The 18481-nt window shown below is 34.0% G+C and overlaps 2 protein-coding genes, 1 long non-coding RNA gene and 1 pseudogene across 3 annotated transcripts; 2 read left to right on the plus strand and 2 right to left on the minus strand.

Annotated features, from left to right (window-relative positions):
- Positions 1-1728: 1728 nt before the first annotated feature.
- On the plus strand, positions 1729-2541 carry LOC131025323 (uncharacterized). The gene is made up of 2 exons (XR_009102146.1): positions 1729-1851; positions 1938-2541. It is a non-coding gene; the product is annotated as an uncharacterized LOC131025323 (long non-coding RNA).
- Positions 2542-4406: 1865 nt separating this feature from the next.
- On the minus strand, positions 4407-7203 carry LOC131025324 (FBD-associated F-box protein At3g52670-like; annotated as a pseudogene).
- Positions 7204-9270: 2067 nt separating this feature from the next.
- On the plus strand, positions 9271-12850 carry LOC131025325 (uncharacterized). The gene is made up of 10 exons (XM_057955051.1): positions 9271-9760; positions 10144-10626; positions 10746-10903; positions 11127-11210; positions 11327-11379; positions 11495-11576; positions 11750-11857; positions 11965-12088; positions 12310-12395; positions 12482-12850. Exons 1-10 carry the CDS (start codon positions 9427-9429, stop codon positions 12719-12721), a joined length of 1752 nt encoding a protein of 583 aa, XP_057811034.1. The 5' UTR covers positions 9271-9426; the 3' UTR covers positions 12722-12850.
- Positions 12851-13014: 164 nt separating this feature from the next.
- LOC131025326 (ribose-phosphate pyrophosphokinase 4) lies at positions 13015-17051 on the minus strand. Its single transcript, XM_057955052.1, has 7 exons — positions 16556-17051; positions 15458-15773; positions 15253-15348; positions 14986-15054; positions 14232-14360; positions 13829-13928; positions 13015-13465 (listed from the first exon to the last, which is right to left on the minus strand). Exons 1-7 carry the CDS (start codon positions 16897-16899, stop codon positions 13332-13334), a joined length of 1188 nt encoding a protein of 395 aa, XP_057811035.1. The 5' UTR covers positions 16900-17051; the 3' UTR covers positions 13015-13331.
- Positions 17052-18481: the final 1430 nt, after the last annotated feature.

An 18481-nucleotide genomic window follows, 5' to 3' on the forward strand; every position in this document is an offset into this window, starting at 1 on the left:
AAATGTAAATCATATTAGAAATTATATTTTTAAGATATATATATAATTATTTATCTATAAAATTTATATTTTAAGCTAAAGAGTTCTAAAATGAAAAAATATAAGTTTAATCTTTGTAACCGCGTTAAATTGTTATAATAAAAAATATAAATATAAAAATAATACTATATAATAAAAATATAAAAAACAAAATAAAACAAACAAATTTTAAAATGTTATGATTCTTGATCATGATAAATTTTAAATTTCATCTTTGCTAGGTTGTATTTGTTAATTTTATCAAAATACAAATTTTAAAATTAAACTATATATTCATTAAATAATAATTTTTATTTTTATAAAAAACAATTTATAAAACAAAGAAATGAAGAGTGGTACACATGGTACACACAATATTCTGGGACAGAGAATCCCATCTGCTTAAGAAGGGAGGAGAAAGAGATATACAAATGTGATTAGTTTTATATCCGTCTACAAAAAATAATCAATTTTTGTCAATGATGAACCCCTGCTTAACATAATAAGATTCAGAGTTTAAATTTTGATACTTGCCGTGCATCGCACGTGTAAACGTACTAGTACTTACTGTAAAAAAGAAGTTTTATTCTTTTATTTATTATTTTTTGGGGAACGTAAGAGACAAATATTATAAAAACAGTGTGATAATGGACTTGAACTTTTGATTTTAAATTTTGATCACCCACAACTACGTGAATAAATGATAATCAAAATATTTTATTATTGCGCTATTATCATTATCAGTCATGATGATAAATCATGCAATTAGCAATCCTAAATTAATTTGTTATTAATAAATATGAAAATATTAGCTGTCAAATAATCGATATAAATCGTAGCTAACCTATCACACCTATCATCAAAATATGTTCCACTCAGGGACGGATCTAAGAATTTAATTAGGATCGGGCGAGATTTGATTGGATGATTCTAATGAATTTTTAGTAAAGAAAACAGACCGGGCGACCGCCGAGATTTCATCAAAATATAAATATATATATAGGTAATAAAAAAAATTGACCGGGCGACCGCCGAGGCTGCCCGGGCTCTAGATCCGTCTCTGGTTCCACTTGAAACAAAAATATATGAAACAAATCTCAAATTTAATCCATATTATATCTTTTTTTCTTTTTTTAAATTGTATTAATGGAAAAAGAAGCGTATTACCAACAAAGAGCTTCATCGCCTTAATCCACATAATATCCACATAATATAATAACCTATAATCTAACTAAGAATCTACAACAAGATCTCCATTATGTAAAAAAACGGAAGAGAAAATTTGCAGTTCTCTATGAAACTTAACCATATATACAACATGAAAATTGCACAATCTATATAAATAATACTAGCATATATTACTGGGATTTGAATAAGCACGTTAATCCACATGCCTACATGTAATAATTATATAAATTAGCCAAGGACACACTACAGCCTAAAAAAAAAAACAAGGAAATTATCAATAATTAATTCGATTTCAACCAATCTATTAATATATGAAAACACAGTTTAAAACAGTTTTTTTTATGCGCCAAATTTGGCAGTTCTATTTTTAAATAATCGTGTGAATGTGATGATCAATTATGTTATTTGACAGTTTTATTTTCCGTCAGGTCGTGTGACCATCAGTTATTATGGTGACCCACTGTTTTGCTTTGATAGAGTAAAATAAGCATTCATTTGTTTGATACAGAAAGTTGTTGAAACCCCACTTGCAGCGCTTCATCGATTATTTTTTTATGGTTTCTACTTTGATTATTTCTTCCTATAATTCTTTTTCATTCAATTTTTATAGCCTGCATGTCAATAAAACCTTCACTTTCTTATGTTGTTAGTTTTCATTCTTAATCCTTTCCATTTGATTTGATTTGTAAGACTGAAAAAAACAATTAATTCTTGATTTTTTTTTAATCCAGAAATCAACTTAGATGCAAGGGAGCCAGTTTCCAGATACCAGCACCAAAAAATATGTTCACATCGTTGTTGTATATTTTGGCGACGCTACCGCATATTGGCCATCGTTATGGGTAGGCTCCGAGCAGCAACACTTTCACTAATCGAAAATATCCAAGAACTTTCGAAAAAGAAGATGCAGTCTCCAAAGGTACCCTCTAATCGATTTCAACCTATAAATTTAGATCTAATTAATTGACATTATTTGATACTCCACCATTTATACTCATCTCCGTAACAATTGATTTATGTCTATAAACTTCTGAGATGGGAAGAAGAATGAGAAGAAACGGAGTGCTGAAGAAGAAACAACGACGAAGAAGAAGATGCAACATCGTAAAAAAGAAGTTCGCCTGATTTCTTCTTCTAACTGATTCGCAATCAAATGCATCATCTCTCACAAATCATGGTTACTCTTTTCATCAAGCTGTCTGAATTTTACCAATATCGATAGAAAATATATAGATAGAGGTTGTTGTAGTATGGTAGTTGAATTTAGTACGAATAAGTAAACGAATGGTCTTTTAATGGTAAAGAAAAGATAAGGAAAATTTTAGGAATCGATTATATATGGTGACGATTTCTTGTAATTTCAGTGTAGGAATCATTGTATTTTCTGGTGAGAGAGAATCATAGAACTGCGCCGCTTCTTTGTATGTAACGCTAGAAGATGATATATGTGTGCTGTGTGCATATAAATTGATGAGGTGAATTTTAAGTAATTTAGTATTGTGATTGGAAATACAAAAAATGGACCACATGTCCCATGTATTATTTTACGTGAAATGGCCTGTATTTGGTCCAATTGTTGATTTTTACACAAAGAAGCTTCTGCTAATTTCGTTAGGAAGGGTTTTTTTTTTTCGTCTCAGCATCTTATAACTATTAGCAGATTAAATTTGGCCGAGGTATTTGGAAGTTGATCTTATTAGCGGATAAATCTGGTCGAGGTATTTGGATAAGACCATATACAAAAGTTAAGGAACAAAATGAGTTTTAAAGTAAGATGTTAATTTCAGAAGCTCTAAAAAATAATAATGGAGTTTTGAGAAGATTCAACAATTTGGATAGAGAGGGCAGGGGAACTCTCTTCTTTTAAGAACTGATTGAGCTATAAATTATGAAGTGAGTACAAACAAATAATATATAATGCATATAAGGATCGGATTAATTAAAAAAGAGTATAAAATTTTTAAATTTTAAAAAGGTTTGATATATTGTAGTTAAATAAAATATTAGTAAAACAGCTTGAAAATATTATGAGGTGTAGAAGTAAAGGACAAACAATTTAAAGAAAAGTAATACCAAATTCGTTGATTTGATGTGTAGGGCAGTTAAACATAACATGTATTATCTTCGTTCGCAATATCGTTTTCATATTTTGGAGGGCATGAATTTTAGGAAAATGGCGGATAAAAGTTGTAATAGTGGGTATTGGTGTGAGTGGAGTTTGAGTCTCACTGTAAATGTGTGGAGAGAACTAAAGTGTTATGTGAACTCTATTATTATAAATAGAAGTGAAAATGATATTGTGGACAAATCAAAATAACAAAAATGAAAATAAGATGGCCGACAAAGGAAGTATATAACTACACGTACAAACATGTATATATTTATATAAGCCATGCCACCTCTTTTTCAATAGTTAAACCTATTTTCCAATCTTTTTTTATAATTGATGAACAAATTACGTTTAGATATTATCTGACGAACTCGAAACTGAATTTTAATTAGCGTCAGTCATTAACTATTTTATTATTAAATCAATGCATATTTATTGTTCAACTATATGTTATTTTAGGATGTATGTTTATAGAAGGTTGAAAAAGTATTTTTTTTAGAGAAGAATTGAAATTTTTCACAACTATAAATTCACGATTTTTTTTTACCAAAAGAAAGTAATTTGCAGAGGGTTTGTAAAAGGATATTCTTTAAATTGCTCCATCCAAATTAGTTGGTGGCCATTTTATTTTATGTTTAGTTGTTGGGGGCACTTTTATCTACAATTTATTATGTATATTAAGATATTGCTCTTTATATTTGTAATTAAATTTTATATGTACATAAAAGTTTATAAATTTTGATACTGTGCATCTCACGGAATATCAAACTATAAATTTGCACTATGTAAACCTTTATAATTCATATTTAATGTAAATGTAAAAGTTCAGAGTTTCAAAAAAAAATGTAACAGTTCAGAAATTTGAAGTAGCATAAATAAAGAACATATAAATACAATATCTAAATATTATAATTAACTATAATTTTTCTTTGTAGTTATCTTAACATTATATATAAAATTTATAATTGTCATTATAGTTATACAAAATTGAAAATTTATGTACTTTCAAATTTTTAGGTTTTTAATTGAGTGATTGATGTTGATTATTTTATATTAAAAAAATAATTTTCACTTACTTATGTTTTAATTTTGTTCAAAATTTATATTTATTTAACCAGTCATCAATTTCGATGCTCGCCGTGCATCGCACGGGTGAGTATACTAGTAATTAATAAATCTCCACTTTTATCCAAGGCTTTTCCAGTGCAATTTGCTTCTCCAGTTGATGGCGCACATCCTTGTAGATCTTGTTATGATCAAAGAAAAACTTGTGCTCATGAAGCATCGCATGAGTTTTCTTTTTATTGATCAGAATCTTCTTCACTGCATCTGCATTGTCAACGAAATGGAAAACAAACTCCAAATCACTTGGACAACCACAAAGACCCACAAGCTCAACCTCCTCCAACTCAGGATATGCCGACTTCTCCATCTTCATCCTCTGCAATTCCCTCTTATGGAATCTAGCAGATGCACGGCTCCACTGCGTAAAAACGCACGTGACCTTAAATATCATTGCATACATTACACAGAGAGAGAGAGGCATCAACAAAATATACGACAACGACAATTACCTCAACCAGAATTTTTTGCAGGCGAGGTGCTGACTGTATTAAGTGAGTAAGCCCAAGGAGAGATGCATCCTCGGGTACCAGATACGACGGCACCATCACCTCTAACTGCTTCAGATTGCTCATTTCCACAGGTAAAAGAAATGCTGCCATAGACCGCTGCCCAGCAAAATGAGAAACAAAAGTTATCAAGAAACGCCACCGTATAAACTATCATGGTAAAACAATGGCATCGGATTTTTACCCTCAGATGTAGAGTAAGTATCTCTAACTGCCCAAGGATGCCTGGAAATCGTGCAGCGTTTACTTTCATGTGCTCAAATACCTCTTCTCGGACAGAAACGTGCACGAGCATAGGAAGGTTCTGAAGATGAAAGCGTATCACCCTCCCGATATACTTGAAAGAAACAAGATTTACATCACAAATCTCGAGTGAAGCAAGTCGATTGCATTCACTTATTTCTAAGTGTTTTAGTGAAGGAAATGGCCCAGTAACCCTTAGACTCGACAGCACATCTGATTCGGAAACAGACAAGTTTTCAAGGAAAGGACAATTATGTAACAAGAACTCCAGGGCTTCACCATCCACACCCACACGATTCAATGAAATCGTTTTCAACTGCTTTAAATGGATCGGGTTAGGGCTAGAACCTTGCATGCTAGAGCATATCTAAGCCACTCATTGATACATCCTTCGTATTCTTTGCCTATATTGAAGTACACTTTGAAATCCTCGATGGTTGATACCTTACGTGATGCCACGACCTGATTGACCCAACTCACAAAATCCAACTTTGCCTTCTTGAGTGCTGATAATTTACTTGCCTTCTTGCGCGCTGATAATGTCTCATACGGTGATGAGACTAAACTCGATAACGAGTCTCTACCGTCAAATTCCAGACTAGTTGTGGAGGTCCACAAGGATCTCCATCGATGAGAAAGTATGCTAGTTGCAACTTGTTCCTTAAATGTGATATTGGACAGTATGATGCTCAATAAATCATCCGGAAGCATGCTAATTCGATCAACTGGACTATCATCGCTGCTACGCTGCAACTCAAAATGATGCAAATGCACCATTATCAGAACAAAAGAAAAAGAACAAACAAACATTTAAATACCTAAAGATATAGATCGAGAATGACCTTGCCGTCCTGTTTTGATTTTGAACACCTCCTTCGTCTCCATCTCACCTTAAGCCGTTTAACAGATATATCATATCAGTAAAGAAACTGAAAGTGTTGCTTCCTTCATACTTTGATGTTTAGCACTGTGTTAGGGCAGCACACCAGTGCACACAGAGAAATATTGCAGCGAAAATAAAAATGGGAGACACAAGGAGATACAAAAATTCTTCAAGTTATAAAATATATAACTTGAAGACGCCTCATGGCAAAATGACTAAACGGAGAATGAACAACTCGCGTTCAATACCTTTACAAGACTCTAGGTATTGAACAAACGACACTCTCATTAAAAAACAAAACTCGGTTCAAGAGTAATACTCCGAAACCTTACAAAATAAAACAACGGGTGTTGACTCTGATGTCATCCCGACATACAGAATCACACTCGTACACAATTGCCCTACATGGCTTGATTTCTCTCTGTAAGCTCTGGGACTGAACTGAGACTTCTCCTTGGTATTTATAGATCTCTCAATCTTGTTCTCCAAGGCTTGAAGTCGTGGGAATGTAGTTGGATAAGTGGCCGTTGATGGTTTGTTGTATAGGCTCCACTTTGTCAACTTCTTTCCTTGAATGTAGGAGCTACTAACCACCTCCTATTTTCTCTCCTTTTATCTCCAGTCTCTCTAGTAATCAGTCGACTCATTTGTCCTCAGTCGAATACCTACAAAACACACGTGAAGAAGGCAAAACAAACCAAAACTTTAGGAAAGTTTTATGGAGTTAAAAATTAACTCCAACAGAAACACTCAATAATTTAATTCAAATTATGCCAAAGACCGTATAAATTATCTGTACTTGAAGATCCATAGCAACAACTCACCTCTCTCATCTCTCTGTAGTTGGCCTTTGGCCACCTTTCCACCATTTTAAATAAAGAAGGAGACTTTATCTCTGTAGTTGGCCTTTGGCCACCTTTCCACCATTTTAAATAAAGAAGGAGACTTTATCACATAAATGAATAAAACAGAACAGAGATATCAGTAAAGAAACACTCAATAATCTAATCCACATCAAAGACCCTACAGATAGTTAATAATTGAAGATCCATTGCAAGAACTCACCTCTCTCATCTCTCTGTATTTGACCTTTGGCCTTCGTTCCCCCATTTTAAATAAAGCGGGAGACTTCATCATATAAATGAATACGACAGAGCAAGAGAAATATATAATGACGAATGAGAGTAGATCAATTAAATATAAAAAGAAGGTAATTTATGGGAGATCATGTAACTTAATTGATAAAAAAATATTCCAACACTGAGAGTCCGAAAAGTGCAGCTCACCATATCGCCCCCGTCCTGTCCAAAACGCTGCCGTTTTTGCTTCCCCTTCCCTTTATTTGAATCCAAGGGGAATAAATAGATATATAATTCAAAATATGCCAAAAGACCTTATAAATAATATGTAATTGAAGATCCATAGCAACAACTCACTTCTCTTGTCTCTCTGTATTTGGCCTTTGGCCTCCGTTCTGCCATCTATATAATATATAAAAAATGAGTTTTTTCCCTCCATTTCTTCCCTCCATTTTCCTCTAATCAATTTATTCTATCTTTTCATCTTCTTTTTCATTTTGATTCTTATCTAAATATCGTCAAATTTGATTTATAAAAAATATTCAGTATCCATCTTAAATTTAAGCTCGTGACAAGATCTTTAAAATGAATTTAAAACAAATAAGTTATGAAAAATTTAAAATTTAAAATATTTTATTTTCTCGCTTCTTTCTATTAATGTTGAACATAGGGATATTTTTATATTAATTTTATTTTATTTCCAATATTTTTATTAGATGTCATTTTTTTTATATTTTTGTATGAAAATATTTATTTATTATAATGTGTAATACTCTATATGTATTAAAAATATAATGTCAAATATGACTTTTTATTTATATTTGTTTATGAAAATGCAACGGATACTAATTTTCAATTTTTTAATAACTATAATTATAATTACACTTTACACAAAGTTGAAAATTTGTATTTTTAAAATTTAATTTTTATTGAGTAATTGATGTGGATTATTTTATTTTATTTTTAAAATATATTTTACATTTACTTATATTTTGATTTTGTTTAATATTTTTAATTATTTAAATATGTCGTTTAATTTCGATTTTCATCATATAGCACGAGCACGCGTACTAGTTTTAAATAACGTGTGAATCTTTATCATAATAAATGAATAGAATAGAGCAAAAAAAATACTAATGAGAGTAAATTAATAACAATATAAGAAAGAAAGTAATTTTTTATCAAGAATTCACCTCTGCGTTTTGCCTCCGTTTTGTCATCAAGAATTCCTCCCTCTGCCGCCGATAAGGTTTTTCTATTTGGTGTAAGGGTTTTAGACAGCAGGGAGATAAATAATGGGATATTTTTATTTAACTAAGCCTTGGGCCCTCACAATTATTTTTGGGCCGATATATTTGCATAAAATGAAATTTTTAAAATTTCGGCTGTACCATAAAATGTAAATAAAAATCTCAAGTAACAAAAAGAAAAATTATAAGTATACTAGTAAACACATTAAATCTCTCAAAATATGCACAATTTTTATTTGTGATTAACTGATAAATAATGTCGGGTAAAATTGAAAGGGAATTTTAAAATTGAATGTCAATTTTGTAGTTATAATATAATTGAAGGTTTATTTGTAAATTATATATTTTTTTCTTTTTATTTCCTTTTTCTTTATCTTCTTACCTTCCATTTTATTTATTTCTAAAATTTTTAAATTCTACTAACTATAAAATATTTGATATGCATGTCAAATTAAAGATCACGATAAGAACTTTAATTTAACATATTTTAATTTAAAATATAAATATTATTTTATTTAAAGATTAATTTTTATAAAACTATATATCCTCTCTTCTCTCTCATCCTTTTTTTCAAATAAATCTACTTTTTAATTTATATTTTTTTATAATTTTTGTAACATGTTATTTTTGTCTTTTCATAATATCTATTTTTAACGTTGTGAATTTTTCTAAATTTTTTTATCTTTTAATATTCAGCTTAAATATATTTAAATTTTTTTATATTTATTGATTTTATACCAATATATAAATATAAAATTATTTTCCCTCCATTGCAAGTAGTTCTAAAAAAAGGATAATGCTTTTACTCAAATCATCAAGTTTTTTACATAAAAAAAAAAAAAAAGAATCATCAAGTTGGACTTAAAAAAAAGGAATAAAATATGTTTGATTAAATGGATTGGTATACAAAAAGTCATCAACTACACGGCTCACTGTAAATCCCACTGCTTCTGGCGACCGCCCCAAAGCAAAATCCATTCCGCCGCTGACGTCGCCGCCGCCGCCGACGTAAAACAAGCTAAAAATGAAAGCGTTATACAGTTCAGAACCAATCCTATCTCCAATTCCATCTCTCAAAATCAAGCCAGTAATCCGCATTTCAAAAAACTCCCTACGGTTTCCCCTTGCTCCGGCGAAGCGCTGTTGTTCGATCAGAGCTATTCTCGATTCAGTCTCCGTCGATGAGCTATCGGAAATCCGGAATCCGGCGCTTTCGACGTCGTATCGGAACCCGAAGTTACTGCGGCCAAATCAGACCGTGTTGGACGCCCAAACGAAGGTTTGCACCGGTCCAACTCAAACCAAGCCGCTCAATGCAGAGCAAGCCTTCAAGGTTCTAGATACTATTTTGAAATCAGGTGAAATGCAAGTTTCTTCAGTAGGAGTTGACTTGCTCAGTTTTCGAAATCTGGATTTCATCTAAGTATTGGCGTTGAATGCTAGTTTTGCAGTTCTAGGTTTTCTTTCCTTCTGAAAATTGAAATATGGTGAATTAGTTATGCTACGGAAGCTAATATGTCAAACATGAAATGATTTGTGATGATGAGATGATTAGTAATTCAGATCGAATAGCTGAAATTTCAAGTGATCGCTTCAAAATAACAAAAGCTGGTTGAAAATAGTTTTGATTCATAATCTTTACCAGTAAATTTCAGCATGATTTGTGATTATTTTATAGTCATATAGTATCTGTATGAAGTTCTATAGTTTTGTTAGTAACTTACTATACGTTCAAAAGCAGTGAAAGGAGAGCTCAAAGGTGAAGAGGAAGTATCAAAAGCACAGCTTGGGGCGTTTTTCGCAGCAATGACAATCCGAGCAAACGCCTTCCCCGAGCCAACTCAATGGAGCGATGGTGAGAGGACTGCAATGACCTATTATTGGCCACACTTGGTGCGCGTATTACCTCCGGATATAATATTTTTAGCTGATCCTGAACAGTCGATCATGGGAGTCAGTAGTTCAATCGGCCCTCGTTTTGTTGGTAATGGGACTGCCGAGATGAGACTGGTGGGTGCCCTCAGGGAAATTCTTGCTGGTGGTCATTTGGGGTATGAGGAAGTTCAGGGTGTTTTGAGAGATGTTCTTCCACTAAGTTCCGAAGACAAGAAATCAGCAGCCGCGAGTGAGTCGCTGCTTGCAGCATTTTTGATAGGCCAGCGCATGAACAGGGAAACAGATCGCGAGCTAAAAGCATACTGCCTTGCATTTGATGATGAAAATGGTGATCTTTTCTCCAATCTATGCAGAATTTGACATATTCCTTGCCTTCGTTTTTTCCTCTGATAGGGACTTTAAACTTAGATTGATTTGTTGCTGAAGTTTACTGTTTTCCTCATTCAGGTCCAGCGCCAGTTGCTGACATACGATCTTTGACCCATTACGGTGAACCTTATGATGGTAATACGCGATTTTTCCGGAGTACACTTTTTGTTGCTGCAGTTAGATCCTGTTATGGTGAATCTTGCTTGCTTCATGGTGCGGATTGGATGCCGCCTAAGGTCATAATCCTATTTACTTTGCCATTAGGATATGATCTTCTCTGTTTGTAAAAAATAGCATCAATATAGATAGTATCATGATCGGTGTCAGGTTTGCACAATATATGTAGTAGGGCCTAAATCTGAAGGGAAGTTGGAATTAGCCTAACTTTTTGTTAAAGTTCTTCAAATGAAAACTTTACATGGAGCTGATGCATCTGTTATTTTGAAACTCTAATTCCAGGGAGGTATTACGGAAGAGCAAATGCTGAAGTTCATGGGTGCAAACACACAATTAAACTCCTTGCAGGCAAAAGAGCTACTAGAGGTCTCTCCAACTTTCCCCCACCTATGATTTGTGATTGAGCAAGTGCATGCTTGAGAACATTATTCCAATTTAATGCGCTCTTCTTTTATTTATTTTTATTTTATTTTTTGATGTAGGATGAAGATGTTGGTTTTGCTTACATTAGTCAACGAGAAGCCCAACCTTCTCTGTACGGCGATCTGACAATCATACCTGAAGCATGCTTTTATGATCATGTTTATAGTGCTATGCACATTACATATTTGATTTTTTTGGACACATGCATAATATCTTCTTTTTACCAGATATTTGTTGATTGGGTTGAGAGAACATATAAAGAAACGCCCACCATTGGCAACAACAGAGAAAGTTCAGCAACTTGTGCGGGTAAGCCTCTTATGATAAGTGCACATCGATTTACATATCTATTTGTGCTGAAGTCGTAAGGAGTTGGTAGATTTTTAATTCCACTTCGTTAGATAAGAGCATCAACACTTTCTTCTCGCCCTCATGCATCATTTTGTTCCTATTGGTATTGATTTACTGCGTTTACCTTTTAGGCTAAGGGTAAGGAAGCTATTGTTGCTGGATTTTACCATGAAGGTTATGAGGAGTCACTTCTGATGCTAATGAGAAGAAGAGGAATCCACTCCGGCTTGGTTGTGAAGGTACTAAAGTTGTCGGGGCACTAAAACTATATCTGGAGTTCATATCTTCGATCTCCTTGTTTGATGAGATTATTGATAACTTCATTTATTGTTGAGTAAGAATTCAGGGTGAGGAGGGTGCTCTCTCAATGACTACCAGATTGAAATCAGCAAGTGCATCAAAGGGACTGTCAGTTAATTACTGTTCTGGTTTCCGCTCACTCGATGAAACATCTAATTCAGCCATGGACGGTGCGCATCTATTGCCATCCTAGCTTCTAGCCATTTCATGCTACTATGAAAATATATGGTCACAAAATTTAATTAATTAATAAATGGAATAGTTATGAAATGAAAGAAGAGGCAGTCATTAGCTTCATCAGGCCTCATGTTCTCTTACATAATGCAGATGTACATGCTAATAGAACAACTATGTTTCAGTTAATAAAGATACTATTTTTGTTTTAATATAGGAGTATCACGCGAGAGTTTCAACGTCGTTGTGAATGCCCAGGACTATGGCTTTCAACCAACCGATACTCCAAGAACTGATCGATCTGTAATTCCTCTCTCTCTCTCTCTCTCTCCCTCTCTCTCTGTGTGTGGAATTATGCACAATGAATCTGCTACTCCTCTACTCGACAGGTCACGAGGAACATAGAATTGGGGTTATCAGCTCTGCGCGGTGAGAAGGGTCCAGCATACGACCGGATTATTTTAAATGCCGGGATGGTCGATCATTTGCTGGGATGTGATGGTGCAGAAGATGTGTCTTCAGCTCTGGAGAGAGCTCGAGAGGCTGTTGACAGTGGTAAGGCCCTTGAGAGGCTTTTAGGCTACATAAACAAGTCCAACAGAGTCTCAAGGAAGCAATGTTTCGATTAAAATTTACTTATGTCTCCTCACTTGTTAAAAGGATGAGAATTTTGTTTTCCCACAGGAAGAAAAATGTTGTAATTTTACGAATGTAAGTTGTTTTATAGTGTCTGGTTTATTCTACCGGGTTAATGCCTATGGCCAAAGTGTTTTCGCATTACATTCTGTGAAAACTTGTCTGTAACTTGTCGAAACTCGACGGAAAATTGCAAAATTGCTTTACATTGTAAATCAATTACAGCACGAGTAAAAAAAAAAAAAAAAGATTAAAAGTCATTTGATTTGAATCCTAGACAGCACAATTGCAGAAGCTAAAAAATCAATTATCCAAGAAAAACAAGATGTATTCTTTATTTCTTTTATTACATTATCAAGACACTGAGTTTGGATTAATGCACACCAAAATAATCCTACAAATAAATCATACAAAATTCTACTACATAAAATATTATTTTGGGGAACTATTAAACGAGACAGCTTCCACCAACTTAGCTTTCAGTCGGAATCTCTATAAGCCTTTGGCACTTTCTGAAAGATTTATGTAAAAACACAAAAGGGATACTGGGAAGTCAGTGAAGACTGAAGAGTCTTGTACGAAAACTCGAACTCAGCGCCACTGCTAAATATGGAGCGCAGATGCTATGGCGGCAGCAAGACTTATAACCTCGAACGGGGGCTTGTTCTTTACCTGCTTCACCGTCTCCGGACACGAGTCCGTGATCCAAAAATAGGTCATTCCGTTCTCGGGGTTGCCTAAAGTATAGAACACAGGGATCTTCAGATGAAGTAGAACATATGTGAACCGTGCAAATGCGAAAAACTTGGTATTTAGCAAGCTCACAACTTTCATAGCTTATCTCAACCAACAAATCAAAATAGAAGATATAAGATGAAAATCGGTCTCCCTAGTCCAAAAACACAGTATCCGCGTCCAGAAAGATTATCGGACCTCTACAAAAGATAAGAGACCTATACTTTGGTTTTCACAAGTCGACAAGATAATTGCCAAAATCCCTATATTTTCTATTCAAATTCGGGGACAATTTAGCTATGGCGGGAGAATTTGAGTTACAAGTAAATTTGGAGCAAATAAAATGAACTTTGGAATGTGATTACCTCCTTTGTCGTGGTTAAACCGCTGCCACGACTTATTTGGAAAGATTCCATGCGTCACGTAAGCACTTATTTTTGAAGCTCCATGTTTGGCCAACACTTTCTGTAGGAACCATAGAGAATTTTATCATGTGAAAGTGCGTATTTAGATTATAACAAACAATTTTGCATATTGTTTATGCCTTTATTCAAAACTCTAATCAGAAGGAAAATCTTCAAAGGGACTACTACCGGCTTCCATTGGAATTTAGGTATCGAATTTTATTGCTTATTCTCGTGAACTGTAGTATGTAGCCCCACTGCCCTCGTTTTGATTAACTGGAACCCGTAATATTTTCCCTAATATAGTAAATATCCCAAAAGATGATGCTAAATTCACCCAGAAGGATAACTTCTGCTTTCTCACCTGACACTCTATCAGTGTGCCACCAGACTGGACAAGGTCGTCGACTATCACAACATGACGTCCCTTTGGGTCGCCCTCCTTAATTCGTACAATTCGCTGATCACCTTCTCTTACTTTAGCACAAACAACCTGCCATAGATTAAGCAAGTTTGCCAATTAGTTCATTATAGTTGTGTTATTCTAGGAAGAATTGCATGATATTGGTGCAAGTAGACATGCGTTTTCACTGTTTCTCCCTAAGAGCAAACATGCCACACTTCAGTTTTTATAAAGATAAACAAGAAAAATAATAGCTCCATTGGCAGCACAACGATGTCTAGAAAGCATAACGCTGTACAACGACGCTGACATGCTTTTATTATAACTAGCTCCATTATGTCATAGTTGCAGGCAAATAGTCACGACAAGGACAATATTGTGCCGTTAGCAGAAAGAGTAAACAAAATACACAAGGTGTAGGAAAAAACTGGCCACAAACTTGACAGCAGTGCTTCATTTTCTACTGATGCTTTATTTATATCATAGCCTTCACATACACTGACAAAATAACGGTGCAACTCCAAAAGGATAATTGCATACTCTCTGTGTGTGTGCCTATGGTTATTGACTACTTATACATAGTGGACCACTGTCATTTTCAGGAATTTAATATTGCAGAAGTTGTGAACTTAAACAAACGATAGGTGATTTCAACAGCTTGCAGACAAATGAGTATGGCTAAAGAATGACAAACATCCATGACAAAGAGCATTACCATTGGAAAGTGCTGCAGCTGCTTGTGAAACCGTTTCCATGCACCGTCATCGGGAAAGGCTATTGTTATCTGTACAAAGGAAATGGAACAAGCAATTATTCGAAGAGAAAGTAACCCGAACCACAGGGTTCACTCTCCATCTAAGCAGAGTTATAGTTTGAAGCAAAAACAAAAGAAAAAAGTTTTGTCGAAAGACTTTGTGCATAAGCGACCCAGAAAAGAGATAAGAGGCATGACCCGATCCCATAAAACAAGGTAAAATATTACATTGTCAGAGTCAGGAAGCCGTTGTAACCTATTCAGGAGCAGCGGTATACCACTTTCAAAGCAGGGCAACACATTATCACCAAAATAAAACCTCTCCTGTGATATAAAGAATAAAATAGTTACACTGCGCTCAAATACAATTTAAAGAAGACAGGAAACGGAAACATGAACTGCATGGAGCGAAATATTCACCACACGTGCCCACCTGTAAAGCATGGATATCGAAAATTACTAAGCTGGCAGGTCCACCCATAGATATTGGAATATTAGACAAGATCCTCGCGAGCGTGAATGCTGTGGCAACATCTCCTTCGTCCTCCATTCTCTCAGAAGTGCCCGTCGGGAAAAATGGCAGGACAAGTGTGAAGGATGAGACAAATAGTCTCGGCAGAGCATAGATGATGGACAATTGCTCGAAAATAACTCCAGGAGAGCTGAATGAAGCAAGGAAAGCTACGTGCTGTCCACGAACTCCTTGAGCATTGGATATGAACAAATTCGGAAATCCATCTTCGAATGTCCTGGTTGATGTAAACTATCTGATAAGTGATAAGACAATCATATTTAGTATCGATTTTATGGCTCCATTGATGACGCATACAGGAGTTCTACCTTGTTTTACTGCATCAGATTCTAGGTTGTCTTAGTGCAATTTCTCTTGAATCCAAGAAAGTGTTTTTCGATCTAGTGTTTTATGCTAAAGTAGATTAGAAAAATCCTTCTCCAAATTCTCAAAGATTGGAATTTTCAGAGAAAATGCAACCAATACCAAAACCATTCATGAAACCTATGCATTCCATTCTTCATTTCAATACTATATTATTGTATAAAAATCAAATTTGAAGCGACAAAAAATAAAATTGTCTCCCCACGAACAAGCCAAACACCATCTTCTTTTTTTGACAATTTTTTTTAATGTTCATTCATTCCAATTTCCAAAATCCTTAGAGACTGTTTACTTTCCACGATTGAGTATTTTTATCCTCGTTACTAGGATTTATCCAACCCTACCCTTCAATGGGATATGAATCAAGCAAAATTAGTTTCAATGATAGAACTTATCAAGGCCTTGAAATATCCCATTGTTTCAAAAATGGATTGGCCTATACTATTTTATCAATCTATTTTAATCCTAAAAACTAAACTCCCCTTTAAAGAATATAAATTTATCATTGCATGTTTCAAAATTTCCCAACTAGAATGCATTTTCCAAAATTCAGCTCAATTACGATCACAACAAAAAGCAACCAAATGCTGAAAACATTCATCACTAAATCTCCCCTTGAAGAAGAGAAAAATTCACCTCCAACTAATGCTACGAAGCTCAATGGCGTCGGACTCGGAAGCAATTCTCTCAGCGAGATCCTTCATCTCGGAGCAGTAAAAGAGACAAACCCTCTTAGAATTCTTGAGCGAGGAATCCATGGGCGAAGGAATCGAGGCTGAATTCGGGGGTTTGAGAATTATGTGAATTGGGTCGGTTGAAGAGACGCAATCAATTGTCCATTTCTGAGGAGCAGTGGAAGAAGCATTCTTGAGCTCGCAATGGATGCTGTTCCATGAGCGGGTGGAATTGGGGATTAGGGTTTTGCTGGGTGATTTGGATGAGGAGGATGGGAGGGGTTGGGGCGGCGAAATGGCCGACATTTTGGGGGCGGTTGACGGTGGCTGCCGCCGCGTGAAGAGGGGAAGTTGTCAAAGAGTCAGTTTCAAGACTGCGCCTTTCAGATTTTGTAGTCTGATTCGAAATTTGGGATTTTTTTGGAATTTTTTATTTGGGACAAGTGGAATTACAGTTCTTTTCCATATTTGCACGTCTAAATTTAATATACTCCATATTCTAAACATTTTTCTTTAGGCAATATAGTACTATATTAAAAAGAGAAGATTTTAATTTGAAACTAATTTACTAATATTTATTTTAAAATTAAATAATAATTCTATAGTTAGAATAATGAAAGTTTATTTATAAATTATATTTTTTTTATTTCCTTTTTCTTTATCTTCTTTTTTTTGCTACAATTTTAAAATTAGACTAACTATAAAATATTTAATATGCATAAAATCAAAAATTATGATAAGAGCTTTAATTTAATATATTTATGTAAATATTTGATTAAAATGTAAAAGTTATATTTATTTAAATATTAAAATTTAAAATAAATCTCTCTTATCTCTCATCTTTTTATGAATAAATTTATTTTTAAATTATTTTTATTTTTATTTTATAACTTTTTTTTGTCTTCTCATAATATCAATTTTTTTTTTCATTATTCAGTTCAAATATATTCAATTAAAATTATTTTTTATTATATTTAAAATATGATATATTTAGTTGGTATTTCTTTTATAGAAATATAAAAGCGTTTGGTCGTCTACGAACCAATGAATTACGTATTTTTTTAATTAAAAAAATTATTAACAAATGAAAAATACACTCACACATGTAAGTTGTGTTTCGTTGACCACGAACCTATGCGGTCTATAATTATAAGATTTCCACAAATTTTCCACCTAATTTTTGAACCGTTGGACTATTATGTGTGAAACATCACATTAAATCCAATAAACACATGATTGATTAATGTTGACCACCAATAACATACCAACGACTTGACAAACCTTATAAATATAATATCATGAGAAATTAATGTTTCAATACTAAGAAACCAAGCATCATCACACCATTCCAATTCCTCCATTACAAATAATCTTCATCAAGCGACGGTTCATCACTTCGTCGGTGGTGGCTCGCTGTGTTGAGGCGACGGAGGGGGGCCGACCGCCTCCCTCAATCTAACGGCATGAGGTGGTCCTTTAAAATTCATCAAGTGCTTCCAACAATCACTGTTCATTTTTCTCGATTTACCTCCACAAAATGATGACCAATCCAACCTTTCTTGACCTATAGTAACATACGATTAAATCAACCAAGAAACTATTAAATTGGATGAAATCAAATATAAAACTAACATCTTCAAACTTGAAGATAAAAGAAATAAGAGAATTAATTGAATTTTGAATCTTAGACCTCACCTCTTACAGACGAGGCTGATACAACGGGAAAAACTTCGAGAATTATGACGGCAATCAAGATTGTGGCTAAGAAACCTACAATCGCGATTTTCGCCATTGTAGCGCCTTTCAAAATGAGAGTGAAGTTTGAGGTTGTATAAATAATGAAATTGTTACATGATTAGATTTGAAGCAGTCATGGCAAAGTGTGAAC

Source organism: Salvia miltiorrhiza, chromosome 5, assembly GCF_028751815.1.
Source record: "Salvia miltiorrhiza cultivar Shanhuang (shh) chromosome 5, IMPLAD_Smil_shh, whole genome shotgun sequence".
Taxonomy (NCBI): Eukaryota; Viridiplantae; Streptophyta; class Magnoliopsida; order Lamiales; family Lamiaceae; genus Salvia; species Salvia miltiorrhiza.

What these genes read in the sequence shown, in the direction of transcription:
- LOC131025325 (XM_057955051.1), top strand. Translation starts at nt 9,427, where the DNA reads ATGAAAGCGTTATACAGTTCAGAACCAATCCTATCTCCAATTCCATCT. An exon ending in ATCTAATTCAGCCATGGACG is followed by an intron (nt 12,089 to 12,309) that starts GTGCGCATCTAT and finishes GTTTTAATATAG; the next exon opens with GAGTATCACGCGAGAGTTTC. An exon ending in CTCCAAGAACTGATCGATCT is followed by an intron (nt 12,396 to 12,481) that starts GTAATTCCTCTC and finishes TCTACTCGACAG; the next exon opens with GTCACGAGGAACATAGAATT.
- LOC131025326 (XM_057955052.1), bottom strand. Translation starts at nt 16,899, where the DNA reads ATGTCGGCCATTTCGCCGCCCCAACCCCTCCCATCCTCCTCATCCAAA. An exon ending in GGCTTCCTGACTCTGACAAT is followed by an intron (nt 15,055 to 15,252) that starts GTAATATTTTAC and finishes TCCTTTGTACAG; the next exon opens with ATAACAATAGCCTTTCCCGA. An exon ending in GCACACTGATAGAGTGTCAG is followed by an intron (nt 13,929 to 14,231) that starts GTGAGAAAGCAG and finishes TGGTTCCTACAG; the next exon opens with AAAGTGTTGGCCAAACATGG.